Here is a 19,526-nt window from a genome sequence, read left to right on the forward strand (position 1 = left end):
AAGCCTTCCCTTCCCGCTACAACCGAACCCTGCAGGGACGCAGCAAGAGGATATATTCCTTTGCAAACAAGGTGCCTACACACAGGACTTAAGAATGTTCCTGGGAGAAGGCAGGGCTTCTCCCAGTCTGGTATCAAAGGCAAGCAAGTGCTGGGAGGGGAAAGAAGTAACAGAAGTCCAGGTGGAAAGAGGAATTGCATTTATTTTATTTTTTTTTAAAGATTTTATTTATTTATTTGACAGACAGAGATCACAAGTAGGCAGAGAGGCAGGCAGAGAGAGAGAGAGAGAGAGAAGCAGGCTTCCTGCGGAGCAGAGAGCCCGATGTGGGGCTCGATCCCAGGACCCTGAGATCACGACCCGAGCCAAAGGCAGCAGCCCAAACCACTGAGCCACCCAGGCGCCCGGAGGAATTGCATTTATTGATTGAGGAATAGGGTAAACAATCACTAAGCCTGGGCCAGGCTGCCCTGCTCCCTGCCTGGGCTGGTGCCTGCCTAGAGAGGCAGAGGCCATTTTTCCCGGTCACTGCCAGGAAGAAGCCAGTGCAGGGGCCCACGCGCAGGGTCCAGCTGCACTACCTCGTTGGGTGGCCTTGGCCCGGGCCAGAGATCAGTCCTGGGTCTCATCCCATCATTTTCTGTTGGCCTGGGCCTCAGGCACATGCCTCCCAGAGCCTCCAGTGTGCCTGCCTGCCTGCCCAACCCCGTAGGACAGGATGGGCAGGGTGTGGGGAGAGGAGGGTGGAGGAGAGCCTGGCTTGGGACTGGGGAGGAAGTCACAGCGAGGCAGATGTGAACATGAGCCAAGGGTGACGCACGGGGCAGCTGGGCCGGCGGAGCTTATGGGCTCAGATGATGTTGTGCTCGTGGACCTTCTCTCCCAAGTGAAAGCGGTTGAAGAGGAAGGGGCTCAGGTTGATCGTCTGGAAGTTGCCGTGCAGCACCATCTCTGCCACAGCTCGCCCCACAGCAGGGGCCTGCTGGAGCCCATGGCCACTGAAGCCCGTGGCAAAGTACATGTTGACAACGAGAGGGTGGGGACCCACCACGCCATTCTGGTCAAAGGTGTTGTAGTCGTAATAGCCAGCCCAGGCACTCCGAACCTGCGGGCGGACAGGACACGGGGGTTCCCAGGAAGGTGCCAACACACACCACCCTCACTCCTGCTCAGGGCAAAACCCCAGACCACCAGTCCTTAGCAGTTGTGAGGGGGAGGGCGTGTGGCAGTGGACAGGCTTTCTAAGGGGACTTTGGTGCTCCAGGCTCATCTGCCTCCTAGTTACCTTCAGAGACTCAAAGGCCGGGACCCTCTGGGCCAAAGGGGGCCACACCTTGTCCTGGAAGAATTCGTGGTCCACTTCCAGGTTCTCTGGGTCCGGTTCCTCCTCCTGCGGTGAGAGGTGGGGACATGGCTTATACAGCCTGGGACACAAGGGCGGGCCCAGACCTCACCGACCTTCCTTTACTCAATCCCCTCAGTAGGTAGGGAACAGGGAGGAAAGATCCCAGTTCAAAACCAGAGGGGCTGGAGCATTATTAACACCGCTGGGCCCTCCAAAGAGCCTGACTGACTCATTCACACTCCCTTTTCTTTTCTCTCTCTCTCTCTTTTTAAAAGATTTTATTTATTCATCTGACAGAGAGACAGAGAGAGAGGGAATACAAGCAGGGGGAGTGGGAGAGGGAGAAGCAGGCTTCCCACTGAGCAGGGAGCCTGATGTGGGGCTTGGCTCGATCCCAGAACCCTGGGATCATGACCTGAGCCAAAGGCAGACACTTAATGACGGAGCCACCCAGGCGCCCCTTCTTTTTTTAAAAAGATTTTATTTATTATTTATTTGAGAGACAGAAAGAACAAGCATGGGGAGAGTGAGAAGCAGGCTCTCTAGCCCAGTGTGGGGCTCGACCTCACGACCCTGGGATCATGACGGGAGCTGAAGGCAGAGGCTTAACTGACTGAGCCACTCAGGTGTCCCAAAGCCTGACTCTTTAACGGCAGTCGGCCTACATCTCCCGTCCAGCACCCCAACCCTGCTTAGCTTACCTCAGTGGGGCTACAGCCGCCCAGATAGTTGTTGCCTAATCCTTCTCGGCGGAAATAGGCTCCGCTGGCATCTATGACAAACGGGGTCTCCAGGCCCGGCCCCTGGGGACAGTTCCACAAGTACACATACCTGCCATGACCACTGGGTTAGGAGATGGTGGGAAGAGCAGCCCCCCTCCTTCCTACTGCATTTCACAAACTCTTAAACACTGATTCTGTCCCTCTCTCACCAACCTCCTCAGCTGCCCCAAGGGGCGTCACCTTTTCCGCGGCTCCACAGGTAGCTTGGTGCCCTGCAGGGTGCCAGGTGGCCCCTTCCCGACACCAGCCAGTTCTGCGATCTGGCCAGACCAAGCGCCTGCCGCGTTGATCACGATGGCACACTCCACGGGCTGGTACTCCAGGCTGTGGTCTATCTTCACCTGCAGGCAGCAGAGTGGGAGGGGAGGGAGGGCCTGGCCCACACACTGGGCACCATGGGCCTTAGTTTATCCAGAGCAGAAGTGGGCAGAAGATGATCCAGACCACAGTTGTTACCTTTCTCACCCCCCCACTTTGGTAAGGGAGATGCACAGGCTGGGAACTTACGTGAACTTCGTGGACCCTTTTCAAAGTCACCTCTTCCCCACTTGGGGTCTCTGCGTGGTTAGATGAAGAGACAAAACCTGCAGGAAAACGAAAAAAAAGAACTCCTGAAGCCTGAAGAAGACGAGATTGGGATTCCCGGGGCTTCAGGAGGAAAGCAAGCTGGAAGGCTGGGGCTTTTTCCCACAGAGATGGGATAACTAGGATGAACTTGGCCGCACACAGGACAGGAGCGTGCTGAGACCTTCAAGCACATCGTAAGTCAAGCAGAGAAACTGAGTTAGGACCTGGAGTCAGGATAGCATGGACCAGCCCTCAGGAAGAACCTCCCCTTTCCCCCCAACTCTTCTTTAGCCTGTGAGTGAAGGTAAGTCCCTGTCCACGCCTGCACCCTGGCTGACCGAGGTAAGATGTATGGGATCTCAGACTCACGTGTCACCTCTCCCTGGCAGAAGAGGACCCCCATGGACTGGACCTTTCGCCGAAGCCCCTGGAGCAGAGACCAGGGGTCAAACCAACCTTCATGCTCCATCCCTGTGATGAGCAAGAGGACTCAGGAGATAGGATTCGGACCCTTCTCTCCTACTGGATTGCCCACGCCCCTGACTCCTCTTTAGGGCTAAGCCAGGGAAAGTCATGTTGCCCAAGGGCACCAGAGGCAAATCCTGTGGAAGGACAGAGAGCTAGCATGGCCTGGCAGGGAGACTGCTGGCCAGGCGGAAGCACTGCTTCTCGACGTAGCTGAGACTCCCGACCTGAGGCTCCCCTGATCTAAGCCCCTCTGCACTGCAAGCAAGCCTCACCATAGGATGCCAACGCCACGCCCTCTGGGTTTATCCAGGGAAATTTGTTCCGCAGCTGCTCAGGAGACATCAGGCAGACCTTGGCTCCTTCCTGCCTGAGAGAAATGCGTGGCTGTGTGCATGTGTGTGAGAGGGGTGGTGTGCACAGCAGGAGAAGCAGGGACCCCAACTCCACAAGTAGGGATCCTGCCTCATTTGGGTCACTTCTTTGCCCCAAACCACCCAAGTTTTCCTCCTTGCTGAGTGTGTCAAGACCAAGCCTCCCAGTCATGGCTCTTCGGCACCTGATACCGCTTTCCCTTCCTACACCCTGCTATCTCTTGGCCACACTAACTCCCCTGCCATCCCCTAACTATTCCGTGGCCTTTCACAACAGAGCAGGTCCCTTGGCTCTCTCCCCTTCTGCCCGGAATGGCCTTCCTGTCCACTTTCCAGTACAGTCTGATCCACCTGCACAACGATCTCCTATGGGACACTGTCCCCCAAAGAGAGCAACACAGATCCTAAAAGAACACACTCACAAGCCAGGCTGCCTAGTTCGAATCCCAGTGCCACCACTGACTGGCACTGTTTGCCTCAGTTTACCCACATGTAAAATGGGGATGTTTGGGGTGGCTACATGAGTAAATGCTGCATCTGGGATATTACCGCCTGTCCCTTGGTAGACTCGCAAGTCTACTTGTTAAACACACACATTCTTGACCGACCAGGAGACTCACTCAGGCGAGGGGCCGCCCAAACCGGCTGGCCGCCTGCATTTTTGTATGTGAGCCACACTTGTTTGTTCCAATTTTTGTCCATGTTTTGCCTATGGCTGCTTTTGTTTCAACTGCAGAGTTGCGTGACAGCCACAGAGACCATAGGACCCCAAAAGCCTAACACATTGATGGTCTGGCCCTTCTGGGAAAAGTATGCAGGTTCCTGGCCCCTTTCCTAGAGGTTCTGGCTTATCAGATGTGGGATGTTCCAGGTGGTTCTTAGGATGTGGCAAATTTAGGAACCACCACAGCAGCGTGCCGTCCACATCTGTGTGACAGCCCAGGGTACCAGAGGTGTCGTGTGTGTTACCCGACAGACTGAGCTTCCGCATGGTCGGGACCTGTCTTGACAACCTGCCTGCCCGGTATCCTGACTCGGTGTCGGAGCTGTGCTGGGTACACAGCTGAGGAGCAGCCGATGGTTGGGCCAGGCACCCACCTCTGCACCCGCACGTTGCTCTCCAGGACTGCCGCCCCCTTTTCCGAAGCCAGCAAGAGATAACCCGAGGGGTTGAACTGGATGTCCAGGGGAGGGTCGTCAACCACAGCTAGGTACTCCTATATGCAAAGAAGAAAAAAACTCTTTAGGAGGAGCTGATTTAAAGATAGGAGGGAGGACTCTCCTGGCTTCCTCACCAACAGCGTCCGAGACTTAGAGAAGCCCTTCTCCTCTGGGTACCGCCACTGGGGACAGAACTAGAGATTCCAACTCCTACTTGCCCGAACTGCTTCTGCTCCCTGATTCCCTGGCCAGCTGGGAGGCTCCTCTCTCTGGGCTAAAGGACTGGTCACCACCCCAACCTCCAGATGTCTTTGCACGTACATTGATGTTCCGCAGAAAATCAATTGAAAAGAGGGAGAGCTGGATGTTCTCAGGCACCGAGAACTGCTGCCGAATCCCGCCCACAGACAGCACAGTGGAGGCCTGGGAATACTGTGGAAAGAGCAAAGTCACTGAGGGAGGCCAGGATCCTGTCACATGTGGGCAGAATCCTGCAACAGGAGCACCTACAAGTTGAGGGAAGTCTTACTGGCAAGTTTATAATGTTTTTTAAAAAAATTATTTTATTTATTTATTGGAGAGAGGAGAGCAAGAGGGAGCAGCAGACTCCCTGCTGAACAGGGAGCCCGACTTGAGGCTTGATCCCAGGACCCCAAGATCATGACCTGAGCCAAAGGCAGATTCTTAACCGACTGAGCCCCCCAGGTGCCCAATAAAGATTCTATTGTAAGCTTATAATCTAAGAGAAGCTGAGGTAGATACACCCATATGCAAGGCAACCAGCACCCAAAGAGGACAATAGTTATTAAAGTCCGTCTTAGCAGGAAAAAATGAAACAAGATGGGATCAGGAGGGAGACAAATCATAAGAGAATCTTAATCTCACAAAACAAACTGAGGCTTGCCTGGGGGAGGGGGGTAGGGAGAGGGTGGCTGGATTATGGACATTGGGGAGGGTATGTGCTATGGTGAGTGCTGCAAAGTATATAAACCTGGTGATTCACAGACCTGTACCCCTGGGGCTAATAATACATCATATGTTAATAAAAAATTAAAAGTAAAAATAAATAAATAAACAAATATAGTCCTTCTTAGCAGATGTGCAGAGCAGATAGAGTTGGTCAAGTAAAAGGGCTGGGCATTGTGGCACAAAATGGGAATGGCCTGGAAGTCCAAGGGCAGGAGATTAGCATTTCATCTGCCTACTGGAAAATAGAAGGATATGACTGAACTAGCAAGATTTGTGGTTAACTAGCTGTGGCTAAAATAGGAACAACGAGGGGTGCCTGGGTGGCTCAGTTGGTTAGGCAACTGCCTTCAGCTCAGGTCATGACCCAGGGTCTTGGGATCGACCCCACATTGGTCTCTCTGCTCTGTGGGGAGTCTGTTTCTCTCTTCTCCCTCTCCTACGGCCCCTCCCCCCATGCTGTCTCTCTCTAATAAATGAATAAAATCTTAGAAAATAAAATAGAACAACTGTGCAAAGCCTCAGAAGTAATAGAACCTTGGGGTGTCTGGGTGGCTCAGTGGGTTAAGCCTCTGCCTTCGGCTCAGGTTATGATCTCAGGGTCCTGGGAACAAGCCCCACCTCAGGCTCTCTGCTCGGCGGGGAGCCTGCTTCCCCCTCCTTCTGCCTGCCTCTCTGCCTACTTGCGAGCTCTCTCTCTCTGTCAAATAAATAAATAAATAAAATCTTAAAAAAAAACACACACACACAAAACAAAACAAGTAATAGAACCTAGAAGGGGGGGATAAGATGGCTGTTTGTATTCGTTACAGCTGGAATACAGTCTCCCTTAGTCAGACCTCTGGGCACCCAGAGGATCCCCCATTGTAAAATTTGCTTTTTCTTTTTTTTTAAAAAATGAATTGAAACCTGAATTTTATTTTTATTTTTATAATTTTTATGAACATATAATGTATTATTTGCCCCAGGGTTACAGGTCTGTGAATCATCAGGCTTACATAATTCACAGCATTCACCATAGCACATACCTCCCCAGTGTCCATAACCCAACCTCCCCCTAGGAAACCTTCAGTTTGTTTTGTGAGATTAAGATTCTCTTATGGTATGTCTCCTTCTTGATTCCAACTTGTTCCATTTTTTCCTTCTCTACTCCCCAAAACCCCTCCACCCTGCCTCTCAAATTCCTCCTATCAGAGAGATCATATGATAATTGTCTTTCTCTGATTATTTCACTCAGCATAATACCCTCTAGTTCCATCCACATAAATTTGCTTTTAAAAGCAAAAACCTTACTGCCAAAGTCTCTAATTTGAGGGAGGAATCACTGGGACGATTTCTCAACAAGAACCAAAGTACAGTCCCTTGGGACTTTGGACCTCCGAAGACTGAAGTCGTTCCTCCCCTCAGCCCCCCTGGCCCTTTAATAAAACATGAGTCCATGCCCCACTCATGCCGCCGCCCTCCCCCAGACCTCACCGTGTGGTCCCGTTCCACCACCAGCACCCGAATAGCACCCCGTGGCCTCTCCAACCTCTTCAGCCAGTAGGCCACAGACAGGCCCATCACCCCACCCCCCACAATCACCACATCCGAGTGTTCGGGGGGCAGGTAGCTGGTGTCATGAAGTTGAGTCCAGGCTCCTCCGGGAAGGACTGACTGGATCTTCTTCTTAATCTCGGACATCTTTCCATTCCAATCTGTGGGACGCAGTTATGGTGAGAAGGCCATTCATGCTCTTTCCTGGTGGTAAGGGGTAGAAGGCTTGGCGCAGGAAAAGGTGGCTAAGAGGTCTCTGAGCTGGCTGTCCCCATGGTCATGCCTTCTCATAAGGTCAACTCACACCCAGCAGTATCTGTAGGTTAACTATATGGTCTGTATGCATTTGGCTCTCTGCCTTCTCATGCATCATGCCCAGCAATGCGAGATTCAACCTCTTTTTTTTTTTTTTTTTTCAAGATTTTGTTTATTCATTTGACAGAGAGGCAGGCAGAGAGAGAAGGGTAAGCAGGCTCGCTGCTGAGCAGAGAGCCCGATGTGGGGCTCAATCCCAGGACCCTGGAATCATGAACCGAGCCCAAGGCAGAGGCTTTAACCCATTGAGCCACCCAAGTGCCCCGAGATTCAACTTCTTAAAATGCACACTCTGTCCTCTCTCCCTAGGTCAGGTGACTTATGCATGTCCAGCGCCTGTGCACACTGCTCTTTCCTCTGAGCCCCAGGCTCCTGTGTTCAACTGCACTGTCCTCTCCTCTTGGATGTTCCAGGCTCCTGGACCCATAGGTCCTGACACACCCCAAGCTGCAGTGCCCTCTGAAGCACGATACTCTGAGTGGCATCTTATCCTGGACATCCATCACCACTAGCAAAGCTACATTCATGTCCTATCTATTGTCAAGTCCTGATGGCTTTGCCTCCTAAATATCTCCCCAATCTGTTCCCTCTCTTTTCCCATCTCTGCTACCCAACCCTAGACCAAACCACCATAAGCTCTCGCCTAGATTAATGAAAAGCCGCCTAATTGTTTCCACTAATTCCCCTCTTGCCGACTCAATTCTTTTGCATCATAGCTAGAATATTTCCCAAGCACTAATTTAATCACATACTGTCTTGCTTAAAACCTTCCAGTGGCTTTTCATTACTCCAAGAATAGAAGTCCAAAATCTTCAACACGGCCTATGAGACACTGAACAGTCGGACTCCTGTTTTCCTTATTCTCTCCCTACTCTCCCACTCCAGCCCCTTCCACACCTTGGTGGTGCTTTATTTCTTCCCATCACAGGGAGCCTACACAGGGGTTCTTCTGTTTTGAAATTCTATCTACTTCTTTGCCGTTAACACCTTGCTTCCTTTCCTTTACAGTTTAGTTATCTTCTCAGGAAAGGCTTTCCTGACCCCATACACTATCAAAATCTCCTGTCACGCTGCCACATTACCTCATGCAAGACATTCGCAATTTTGAGTTTATTTGTGATTGCTTCATACTGTACCATGCCTGCCTTCTTCAGCAATGAATCTCCAGCCTAGCACTGAACCTGGCACATCGTGTAAGTGCCTTGAATAAATGAATCCTTTTGTCCTTTGTAACTCACAAATCTCCACGTCTTTTCACAGACTCCAATACAAAGTCTGAACTCTGCTCAGCAATGTTCAAGTATCTCCTTGATCTGGGCTTACCTTCCTTGTCCACACTACATTTCCTATTGCTACACAAACGCTCCATTTACATGGCTTTTGCTAGTTCCTTGCACCAAACGAACACTTCTCTTCTCCTAACTTTTGCTCAGTTCTCCAGAACTTGGAACACACACCGTCCTTGAATCAGTAAACAGTATCCTTCAAGGCTGATCTCTGTTCCCACCACCAGTGCAGAGCATTTGTCCGAGTTGGGTTCTATCCAGTCTCGAACCTTTCCAGCTACACTCCAGCCACCTCCACAGGACATATGCTCTGTCCTCTTTCCCTTCTTTCCTCCTTAACAGCCACATACTAAGCACAGCATCTGCAGGCTAGCTGCACATCTGTCTGTGCAACCAGTCAGTCAGCCTGGCTCTCTGCTATTCTGATGGTAATTTGAGGCTTAGAACGATCAGACATTTGTCACCTGAGATGGGAATCCTTGGGATCCATATATCTGCTCAGGCTTTAAAAGAACCGGCTAGCAAGCTTACCCCCTCTCCCAGCCGACCAACTGTCTTTACACTGTGGCCCGGGTCCCGAGTTTTGAAGGTCACAAAGCTGGAGACTGGGGCTACCCAAGAACCACGATACCCTCCGCTGCCCTCAGCTTTACCCAGAGTGGAGCCTCCTCTGTGTGTGCCTAGACCCCGGCCCAAGACGTCCCGGCCCAAGGCAAACTGCAACGACCTTCGCAGCATGGCCACTCTACGCGCGGTACCTTTGAGACACGGACCGCACCTCCTCCCTACGCCGTGCCTACCCCGCGGTCACCGCCCCACGCCGAAGGCCGTTCAGACGAGCGCGCCCATTGGCCAGCGGCCCTTTCGGGCCCCGCCCCTAAGGGCCGCCCCTATAGGCTGCCGACTCCGATAACCCCGCCCAGGCCCGCCCCCACCCGCCATTGGCGAGTACGGCGTCTACGGCAGTGCTGCGCGCCCTCGGGCGGAGGCGGAGGGAGAACGCGACGTCTCTGAGCGGAAGTGCGGCTGAGCCGGTTTCCGGGGCCGCTGGTGTGACGTGTCCCGCGCTTGGCGCAGCAGGAAGCGGCGGCGATCGCGGCCTGAGTTCCCGGTGCCGGCCCCGGCTCCTCTCCCGCTGCCGCCATGCTCGACTTCTTCACCATTTTCTCCAAGGGCGGGCTTGTGCTCTGGTGCTTCCAGGGAGTGAGCGACTCATGCACCGGGCCCGTTAATGCGTTGATTCGTTCTGTGCTGCTGCAGGTATCGCTCCCCGCGGGATCAGAACTCGGCTCGGCCCACTGACCCGGTCCATAGCCCCTTCAACTGATCTCACACCTCCCTTCCACCTCTCTCCGGCTATCCCGGACTGGCCACTCACTCGTTGCCAGTACTCCGCTTCTTTCTTCCGCCCCCATCGGACCATCCCGCAACTTTGCGACGCCCCCCTCCCCTCCGTTTCTGGGACTCTAGCTGAATTCCGGCGCTTCTTGAGAATTCCCATAGTTCCCTGCATTTACCCCCCCCCCCCAGCAGCTTGATTTACTGTTTCGAAGGCTGGGTGTGATAATGGAAAAATTAAAAACTGTAAATAGCGTACAGCTGCTAGTAAATCTGATTGTATCATTAAGTCCCTTCTTGCCTTCCCACTAACCTCTTTTCCTCTTCCCCCAAACTTAGTACCTTCTTCTCTGCCTGATGGGATGCTAGAGAGCAAGGTCCCAACAGCCTCTTGTCCTGGGAACATGTCTGACTTTGGGGGGAGTGTCTATTTTTTTCCTTCTAGGGTCCAAGTCTGGGTTTTCTGGGTAATCGGAACTTGAGACATACACCCTCCCCTTTTTTTCCCCAGGAAAGGGGAGGTAACAACTCCTTCACCCATGAGGCACTCACACTGAAGTATAAACTGGACAACCAGTTTGAGCTGGTGTTTGTGGTAAGTCGGGTATTTAAGAGGGACAGTATTTACACTTTCAGCATAGTCCTAATTATTGAGAACCCTAATTAACTGTACACAGCGTATATGATGAAGTAACTGAGAAGTCAGAGGGCAGAGAGGGAAACGGAAGACGTTCCTGAGCTCAGTCAGGGAGCTTGGCTGCCCCTCAGGTCAGGGAAACCTGCCAGGCCACTGAGCCAGTCTCAGGAGGCCTGCGTTGAGTTGGCTTGTAAGCAGATCTGTTGGCTCTGTCTCTCTCCCTTAACAGGTTGGTTTTCAGAAGATCCTAACACTGACGTATGTAGACAAATTGATAGATGATGTGCACCGGCTGTTTCGGGACAAATACCGTACAGAGATCCAGCAGCGAAGTGCTTTAAGTCTATTGAATGGCACTTTTGATTTCCAAAATGACTTCCTGCGTCTTCTTCGGTAAGAGGCCACCCCTCTGCAGAATTGATTTCCGTGACCTGATGAGCTTTCTTCTTTCCTGAGGGTGGTTCAAGGGTAGTAAATAGTATTGAAACACACTCTTGAATTTGCTGCCCAGTTCTAATTGACCTCTTGGTGTGAGGACTTTGATCATTCTCTTCTCTCTAGTGAAGCAGAGGAGAGCAGTAAGATCCGTGCTCCCACTACCATGAAGAAATTTGAAGATTCTGAAAAGGCCAAGAAGCCTGTGAGGTCCATGATTGAGACACGGGGTGAAAAGCCCAAGGAAAAAGCAAAGAACAGCAAAAAAAAGGGGGCCAAGAAGGAGAGTGAGTTTGAGCTCCTTGGACATACAGGGGCATGAAAAGTTAACATGGCAGTAAGGACTGAAGTTGTTCCCTGTCTTTCCCCTTGTCATTGCTTGTCTCCCTTGCTCAGTGCCCATCACACTGTCATCCCCAGTCCTTGTCATCCCCAAGATGTTTGCGCCTAGTTTACTCTTAATAATTTGGATAATAGTCATTGGGGTTTGGAAGACTATTTCCCATTGTTGGAATTTGGTCGTTTTTCTCCAGTGAGTTTTCTCCTAACAGGTTCTGATGGTCCTTTGGCTACCAGCAAAGCAGTTCCTGCCGAAAAGTCAGGTCTCGCAGTGGGGCCTGAGAATGGGGTAGAACTTTCCAAAGAGGAGCTAATACGCAGGAAGCGAGAGGAGTTCATTCAGAAGCATGGGAGAGGTCTGGAGAAGTCCAGGTCAGCATTCTAAATTTCATCATAAATACTGTTCCCTAGCTATGTTGGGGGCAAGGGAACTTGTCTCTGGCTCTTGGGTGGATGATTCCTCTCCTACTTCACCGTAACCCTTTGTGCGTAACCCTTTACAGCAAGTCCATGAAATCCGATGCTCCAAAGGAGAAGGGCAAAAAAGCACCCCGAGTGTGGGCGCTGGGTGGCTGTGCTAACAAGGAAATCCTGGATTATAGCACTCCTACCACCAACGGAGCCCCGGAGGATGCCCCACCTGAGGACATCAGCTTGGTAAGAGGCATGGGCCAGTGTGGGTTACCATTAATAAGAAGTTAGGGAGAAGGTAGAGACTAGGAGGGCAGTACCTTTGGTTTCTATGAATGAAGGGATGGGTCATATCTGGAGTTTTCCAAATCAGAGATGGAGGAATGGGGACAGGGTAAATCCCCGGCTTCTTTTCCCTCAGCCCTCAGTGTTCCTGATCCCATCTTGTTCCTTTCTCTCTACCCTCCAGATTCGAGGGACTGGGCCTGGGGGGCAGCTTCAGGATCTGGACTGCAGCAGCTCAGATGATGAAGTGGCCGCTCAAAACACCACCAAACCCAGGTAGGGGAATATCGGGGTGGGTGCTACGGGTGGCTCCAGGACGGATGAGGCTTGACTCCTGCCCGCTAGCGTCATACTTACCTATAATCTGTGCCTACAGTGCTACCAAGGGAACTCTGGGTGGCATGTTCGGGATGCTGAAGGGCCTTGTGGGGTCCAAGAGCTTGAGTCGTGAAGACATGGAGTCCGTGCTGGATAAGATGCGTGATCATCTCATTGGTAAGTTTTGAGAACAGGGGGACTCACGGTTATGGGACAGGTGGTGGAGAAGGGAACCACCCCGAGTTCTCTTCTGTACCATAGGGTTGGTTACTATTGACTTGGTGCTCATACATCTGTCCCTGTCTCTCTAGCTAAGAATGTGGCAGCAGACATTGCAGTCCAGCTCTGTGAATCTGTGGCCAACAAGTTGGAAGGGAAGGTGATGGGGACATTCAGCAGTAAGTATCTCTCTAAACCGGGAAGGGCTCAAGGCATTGTGTGCACCAGCCAGTTCAGTGCGTTGATCTTCATTCATACTAGGTGTGTTGCTTGGGGCAAACTCCTTTCCCGCTAAATGTCTGTTGCATAACGTAGACCTGAAGAGTTCTGAGAACTAAAGGAGTTAACACTCGTACAGTGCTTGGAACGCTGTCACATGTGGTGTGGATTCCTGGGACAAGAGCCTTTGGGTTCTCCAGATCTCAGCTTCATGGGGTGCAGGGGGTTCCTGCGAGTGCATTCCTTGGGTTTCACAGACCCACCACCCCCTTCTAGCGGTGACGTCCACGGTAAAGCAAGCCCTCCAAGAGTCCCTGGTGCAGATTCTGCAGCCACAGCGTCGCGTAGACATGCTCCGGGATATTATGGATGCCCAGCGTCATCAGCGCCCTTATGTTGTTACCTTCTGTGGTGTTAATGGAGTGGGGAAGTCTACTAATCTTGCCAAGGTCAGTATAGCTCCCCACCCGTCTCAGACATCCTTTCTTCACACTCCAGGTCTTAGTGACTCTGGTTCTAGGGCATTTCGTTTTTTTTTTTTTGCTGCTTTTGCCCAGATTTCCTTCTGGCTGCTAGAGAATGGCTTCAGTGTCCTCATTGCTGCCTGTGACACATTTCGTGCCGGGGCTGTGGAGCAGCTGCGCACACATACCCGGCGCCTGAGTGCCCTGCATCCCCCGGAGAAGCACGCTGGCCGCACTATGGTGCAATTGTTTGAAAAGGGCTACGGCAAGGACGCTGCGGGCATTGCCATGGAAGCGATTGCCTTTGGTATGGTACACAGGAGGGTGGGGGGCTGCTGTGGGCCCCTTTCCCTGGGCATCCCTTGTGATCTGCAGAGGGTCTGGGATCCCCTCCTACCAACTTACTGCTCAGCAGCAAGTCAGGGCGGTGAACTTGCCATATGGAATAGCTAACTGTGGGCAAAACGAATCTCTTCCACCCAAGGAAGCCTCTATTTGCTTTCCTTTATACTGTTGCCATATATTTCCTTGAATGTCTCTGATGGCCAAGCACAGAACAGGTTTTTGCTCACACTACCTTATGACCAGATCTGGAGCCCAAGAAAGCAAATACCTAAGCTTTTAATATAGCCAGGTTACTACTTGAGAGAAAGGTAGGATGAATAGGACAGCCTAGAAGTTTTGAGTTGACCACTTTTTTTCTCTCTAGCACGTAACCAAGGCTTTGATGTGGTGCTGGTGGACACAGCTGGCCGCATGCAGGACAACGCCCCTCTGATGACTGCCCTGGCTAAGCTCATTACTGTCAACACGCCTGACCTGGTGCTGTTTGTTGGGGAGGCCTTAGTAGGCAATGAGGCTGTGGACCAGCTGGTGAGGGCTAGGGCCTTGTCCTTCTCCCAGCCTCAGCTTTGGCCTGCTGGGTGCTTCTTGTACTTACACCTTGTTTCTCCCTTACAAGGTCAAGTTCAACAGAGCCTTGGCTGACCATTCTATGGCTCAAACACCTCGGCTCATTGATGGCATTGTCCTTACCAAATTTGATACCATTGATGACAAGGTAAATATGGATGGTGTGGGACAGTGAGATGGGGAGGGGTGTCCTTCACCGGGAGCTGATGCTCTAAGGATATGTTGTTGTCTCCAAAGCTTCCTGTTACAGAAGGGATAGGAAGAAGTGGCCTTGAGGTGATTGTGTGTCCTCTTTCTCCACTTCAGGTGGGAGCTGCTATTTCTATGACCTACATCACAAGCAAACCCATCGTCTTTGTGGGCACTGGCCAGACCTACTGTGACCTACGCAGTCTCAACGCCAAGGCTGTGGTGGCTGCCCTCATGAAGGCTTAATATGTCTCTTGCCCAAAACCAAATCACTGCTTCCCCCCAAAGCCCCTCTTCCTGTAACAAGAATGTGCTTTAGAGTCTGTGAGCGACTTCTCTTCAGTGTAGTACAGAGGCAGAGTGATGGGAACCCTAGGGCTGGCAGCTCCCCTGCCCCACTCCCTGGCAGCCCAGCCTCCACCTGCAGGGAGGGCCTAATCATGTTATAGTCCACTGCCCATCGCTCCCTTCCCTGACGGCCCTCCCCACCTACTCAGGCATTCCCTTCACTCTGCCTACACACTCAGTCTCATTTCAGCTTTGAGCAATGGTTGGAAGACCCAACACCAGAGCTTTGCTAATTGACACAGTCACAGGGATGTCCGAGCATCAAGGAGCAGTCGAGAGACTTCCGGGGCCAGCTCTGGGTTCTCCCTTGGATACATAGCTTTCGGGTCCCTGGGGCCAGGATGGTACCCATCACACTGTGGCAGTGTATGGCCTGTTCTTAATTGCTGCTAATTCTGATGATGACCCCTTCCCCACTCTTTCCTCAAGGCATCATCTAGGCCAGAGTGATTTGTTACAAAACGAACTAAAGGAGTTCCTGCTTCCCTCAAAAATAAAGGGAGCTGAGCTGCAGTGTTGCATTGGGCTTCTCAGCCTTCCAACTCTTCCCTGCTCCCGGAATCCAGATGTAAGCTTTGCATGTTCCCTTTCCTGGGAGAGAACCAACTGTCAGAAGGGTATATACAAGTTGCCCCTCTCCCCCACCCCACTCTTCACCTGAGCGGATCCTGGCTTTTCCTCCTCATCCTCTCTACAGTGCCTGGTAGACAAGTGCTACGTTGAAGAATACAAACCTCTTGTTAAGACTTGTCCTGTAGCTTGGTATTACAGATGTGCTATTAGTGCAATAAGGTGAAGGCTGTCTGCCCAGAGAAATACATAATTTATATATAAGAAAATAAATTTCATAAGTAAATTGCCTTTTATGTCTCGGAGTTATTTTATACAGGATTCAAAACTAAGATCCCACATCACATTGTGCTTCTAGGCCTGAAGGTAAGAAAGGAAACAGAGCGGGAATTGATAATGAATGGTTGTCCAGAGAATGAGATCACCCACTTCAATGTGAAAGAACACAACCCTTAAATTAAGTTACAAAAAGTAGGCTCATTTAGTGCCTTTGCAGGTTTTCTAAAGGGACTCTAAAAGTAGAGCCAGGGCCCTGGGAAGTAAATGAACAAGCTTTTAATACAGCTCAGTTATGTAAAATACTGTACACTGTAAAAGGTCTAGAAAACTAGAGCTTCAAGTCATGTTTTAAAAAAGCCATTAAGCTTAATTGAAAAACCAGGTATAGAGTACAAAACTGCAACAAGGGCCACGGTGACCCCACGGCGTCTAGCTCCCAAGTCCTTCATGCAGGGCTGGAGCCACAGTCAGTGGAGGTGTCGCACTGATCTGCTGTGTGGACACAGGCATGTCCAGCGCAGGGGTGGGGGAGGCTCACTGGGCCCCGTTGTCACTTGGGGATTCGTGAACTGGAAGAGGCCGCAGAAGATCAAGAACCAGTGGGCATGAAGGACTGAGCTGGAGCACCCCACCCCCACCTCCAACTCTACCCCCAACCTTCAACCTCTGGGTTTTGGTACTTCCACGGAGCTGTGCTGGGTTCTTATAAGTTTACTTGTTAAATACTCTCCACAGTCGGGCCTGACACCTTGGTCTAATGCTGATGATCTCTCCAGCCCCCTCTCATGTTCTACAATCTGTGGAGAGAAAGAGAATAAAATGAAGTCTCATGAAACATAGTATATGTCCAAAGCTGCAGATACTAAGTCCAACTTAACCCTTCAGGAGACAAAACAACACAGATACTAGGAATCTTGTGATAGACTCCACAGGAAAATACAGAATCCTTAACAGGTAGAAGTCCTTGTTCTCCAAGCTACTAAACAAATCCTAGAAAAACATTTTCTGCCCACAAAGCTGACAAACAGAATAGGAAATAGGATACCTCTTATTTCACTGTGTGCCGCCGAGGAGCCATTCAGCTGACCTTCTCTCACCATCCCTGCTGAACAAAATGCACATCAGTATCAGATATTAGACCGGGAAGTCAAAACTCCTAATACAAAGAAAACCAACCCACCAAAGGGTAATGAAATAACATGGTCAAAGAAGGATGGCATTATTTAGTAATGAGGACATCAAAGACCAGAGGATAAGGAGGTGGGGAGAATGAACTGGGTTAGTCTTCAGGTAAGAGGGAAGCAGTAAGGTCTGTGAGTGCACTAACATTGCAAATAAAGCATTAAATGGGCAAAAGTGTGTCTGCTGTTCCTAACTCATTTAGAAGGCCAAATTTAGGTAAAAATCTAGGGATGGAGACGGGGAGCAGCATGCAAGTGAGCAAATTCAACCAAGGAGAAGAGTGAAAAGTAGCAGATGCTCTCACAACACAAAATCAGTTTCAATCTGTGCTGCCCAATATGGTGTTGTTAGCCACATGTGGCTAAATAGTTTTACATTAAAAACTTTGTTCCTCAGTCACGCAAACCACATTTCAATGTCCAAAAGCCACATGGGCATTTGGTTATGGTACTGGACAGGGAAGATAATATTTCTATCACTGCAGAAAATTCTACTGGACAGCCCTGGGATAGAAAATAGCATAGGAAAAAGTTTAAAATGAAACACGTGGAAGAAAACAGTCATCAGAAATATGAGCAATTAGAGTATAAATGAATAAAAGCACAGTACTCATACAAACTGGTATTGGTATTCCCCCTCTTAGAAAGAACTTTAGCAATAGCTATCAACCACTAAAATATTCATGCCCTCTGACCTAGTAATTATACTGAGAACCCATCTGAACGAAATTACTGGCAAAAGGAAAAACTGTAGGGATGAAGATGTAATTCACTGCCAACAGTACTTACAATAGAATAAACTAGAACAAAATTAGAAATTGCCTAACGGGAAAAACTGGGTAAGCTAACATCCACATTGGATTTTTTTTTTTTAAAGTGATAATGCTATAATACTCTTTTTTTTTTTTTTTTAAGATTTTATTTACTTATTTGACAGAGGTCACAAGTAGGCGGAGAGGCAGGCAGAGAGAGAGGAGGAAGCAGGGTCCCTGCTGAGCAGAGAGCTGGATGCAGAGCTTGATCCTAGGACCCTGGAATTATGACCTGAGCCAAAGGCAGAGGCTTTAACCTGTTGAGCTACCCAGGCGCCTCGTCATCCACATTGGATCATAACACAGTCATTAACACTAGTGGTTATCAAACCAGCCATACAGAAAAATATAGGAGACTGGATCACTGAATAAAAACAGTAACATGACTATGTATACTTTGGTTCACAATTATGAAAAAATGCACAGGAAAAATTGTTAATTGGAAATATACAAAAATAACTGCTTGTATTACAATAATGAATTATAAAATTTTTTCCTTTTCTCATTACTTGATTTTTCTGAAATAAATATACTAGAACCTACAGAATCTTTTGAATCCAAGCAACTTTCACTATGCAAAAGCAAGTACACAGCAAGTATGTCAGGAGCCTAGCAAATGTTCAGTGTTAAACAACAACAAAAGACCTCTTACTGCTTACAAGTATGTACCCACAGAGAGTCAAATCATAATCAAGGATGGAGGAGGATAAGCTTTACTTGTTGCTAAATGTTTTTAAGCTAAAACTGCTCTGCTAGATTTCAAATCACAAACTCAGCTGACCACTCTACTAAAGCCCTCTGGCCATACTGAAAATCCTTCATTTTTAAAAGTTCAGAATATTCAACTGAAAGATAAAGGACTCTGGGAAAAACCACTTTGGGAGGAAGACCAGGTAGCTAATAAAAGAATCTGTGACATTCTGTAATATCTTTTTTTTTTTTTTTTAAAGATTCTATTTATTTGAGAGAGAGAGAGAGAGATTGAGCAGGAGCAGGGGGAGTGGCAGGCAGAGGGAGATGAGGAAGCAGGCTCCCCACTGAACAGGAAGCCCGATGCAGGGCTTGACCCCAGGACCCTAGGGTAATGACCTGAGCCAAAAGCAGACACACTTAGGTGCCCCTCTATAATACTTCTGATAATTTTTGTCAAGAGAAGATTTCGTTTAACAAGAACAGCTGTCCAGGGGGTTTTTATTATTGTTTTTAATTTTAGCATCTTTCCTGGGCAGAAGATCTCAGAATGCAGATCAAAAGAAATATGTAGAGCTTGGTAGGTACCTCTTGTTTAATGACAACAGAATATGCACAATGGAAAAGCCTACTCAAAGTCCTAAGTGTGGGCCAGCTGCAGAAGAATCTGAAACACTGCAGGCCAGCAGAAAACGCATCCGTAAGAAGAGCAAATTATTTTCACAAAAGAGGAAAACCCAAAGGTTTGTCTTTTGAAAGTGTTTTCTAAAAACCATATAAATACTAGAGAAGAACATAGGCAGTATCCTTTTCAACATCAGCTGTAACAACTTTTTTCTAGATAGCTCTCCTGAGGCAAGGAAAACAAAAGCAAAAATAAGATACTGGGACTATATCAAAATAAAAGGCTTCTGCATGGGACGCCTGGGTGGCTCAGTTGGTTAAGCAGCTGCCTTTGGCTCAGGTCATGGTCCAAGTGTCCTTACTGCACTCCCCGCTCAGTTGGGTGTCTGCTTCTCCTTCTGCCAGCATCTCCCTCTGCTTCTCCCTCCACCTGCCCCTCCTCCTGTTTGTGCTGTCAAA

General features: G+C 49.7%; 3 protein-coding genes across 16 annotated transcripts in view; 1 reads left to right on the forward strand and 2 right to left on the reverse strand.

Moving 5' to 3' along the window:
* Positions 1-303: 303 nt before the first annotated feature.
* FOXRED1 (FAD dependent oxidoreductase domain containing 1) lies at positions 304-10,556 on the reverse strand. 6 transcript variants are annotated; one of them, XM_013055016.2, is made up of 11 exons: positions 10,478-10,556; positions 7,137-7,357; positions 5,016-5,126; positions 4,632-4,750; positions 3,435-3,529; positions 3,064-3,165; positions 2,635-2,711; positions 2,308-2,468; positions 2,047-2,176; positions 1,286-1,390; positions 304-1,105 (listed from the first exon to the last, which is right to left on the reverse strand). In XM_013055016.2, the coding sequence occupies exons 1-11, from the start codon at positions 10,539-10,541 to the stop codon at positions 851-853; spliced, it is 1,440 nt and encodes a 479-aa protein (XP_012910470.1). In that variant the 5' UTR covers positions 10,542-10,556; the 3' UTR covers positions 304-850. The 6 variants fall into 6 exon arrangements, with proteins under 6 accessions (XP_012910470.1, XP_004750279.1, XP_004750280.1 ...); XM_004750222.2 differs by lacking the exon at positions 10,478-10,556 and adding an exon at positions 9,556-9,635; XM_004750223.3 differs by lacking the exon at positions 10,478-10,556 and adding an exon at positions 9,451-9,626 and having other exon boundaries at positions 7,245-7,357.
* SRPRA (SRP receptor subunit alpha) lies at positions 9,772-15,772 on the forward strand. The gene is made up of 14 exons (XM_004750217.3): positions 9,772-10,057; positions 10,647-10,730; positions 11,002-11,165; positions 11,334-11,494; positions 11,759-11,918; positions 12,050-12,203; positions 12,427-12,518; positions 12,619-12,737; positions 12,872-12,958; positions 13,275-13,447; positions 13,556-13,769; positions 14,172-14,335; positions 14,424-14,522; positions 14,681-15,772. The coding sequence occupies exons 1-14, from the start codon at positions 9,941-9,943 to the stop codon at positions 14,807-14,809; spliced, it is 1,917 nt and encodes a 638-aa protein (XP_004750274.1). The 5' UTR covers positions 9,772-9,940; the 3' UTR covers positions 14,810-15,772.
* Positions 15,773-16,021: 249 nt separating this feature from the next.
* Positions 16,022-19,526, reverse strand: part of FAM118B (family with sequence similarity 118 member B) — a 49,905-nt gene continuing 46,400 nt past the window's right edge. For 8 of the 9 annotated variants that reach the window (XM_004750205.3, XM_045080369.1, XM_013055020.2 and 5 more), the window contains 2 exons: positions 16,806-16,865; positions 16,022-16,557 (listed from right to left, as the gene is read on the reverse strand). In XM_004750205.3, the coding sequence (XP_004750262.1) occupies positions 16,544-16,557; positions 16,806-16,865 (74 nt within the window). In that variant the 3' untranslated portion in view covers positions 16,022-16,543. The remainder of the gene's footprint in view (positions 16,558-16,805; positions 16,866-19,526) is intronic. The other variant, XM_045080368.1, reaches the window with a different exon arrangement.

This window comes from Mustela putorius, unplaced genomic scaffold, assembly GCF_011764305.1.
Source record: "Mustela putorius furo isolate JIRA1106 unplaced genomic scaffold, ASM1176430v1.1 tig00000460_pilon_pilon_pilon, whole genome shotgun sequence".
Taxonomy (NCBI): Eukaryota; Metazoa; Chordata; class Mammalia; order Carnivora; family Mustelidae; genus Mustela; species Mustela putorius.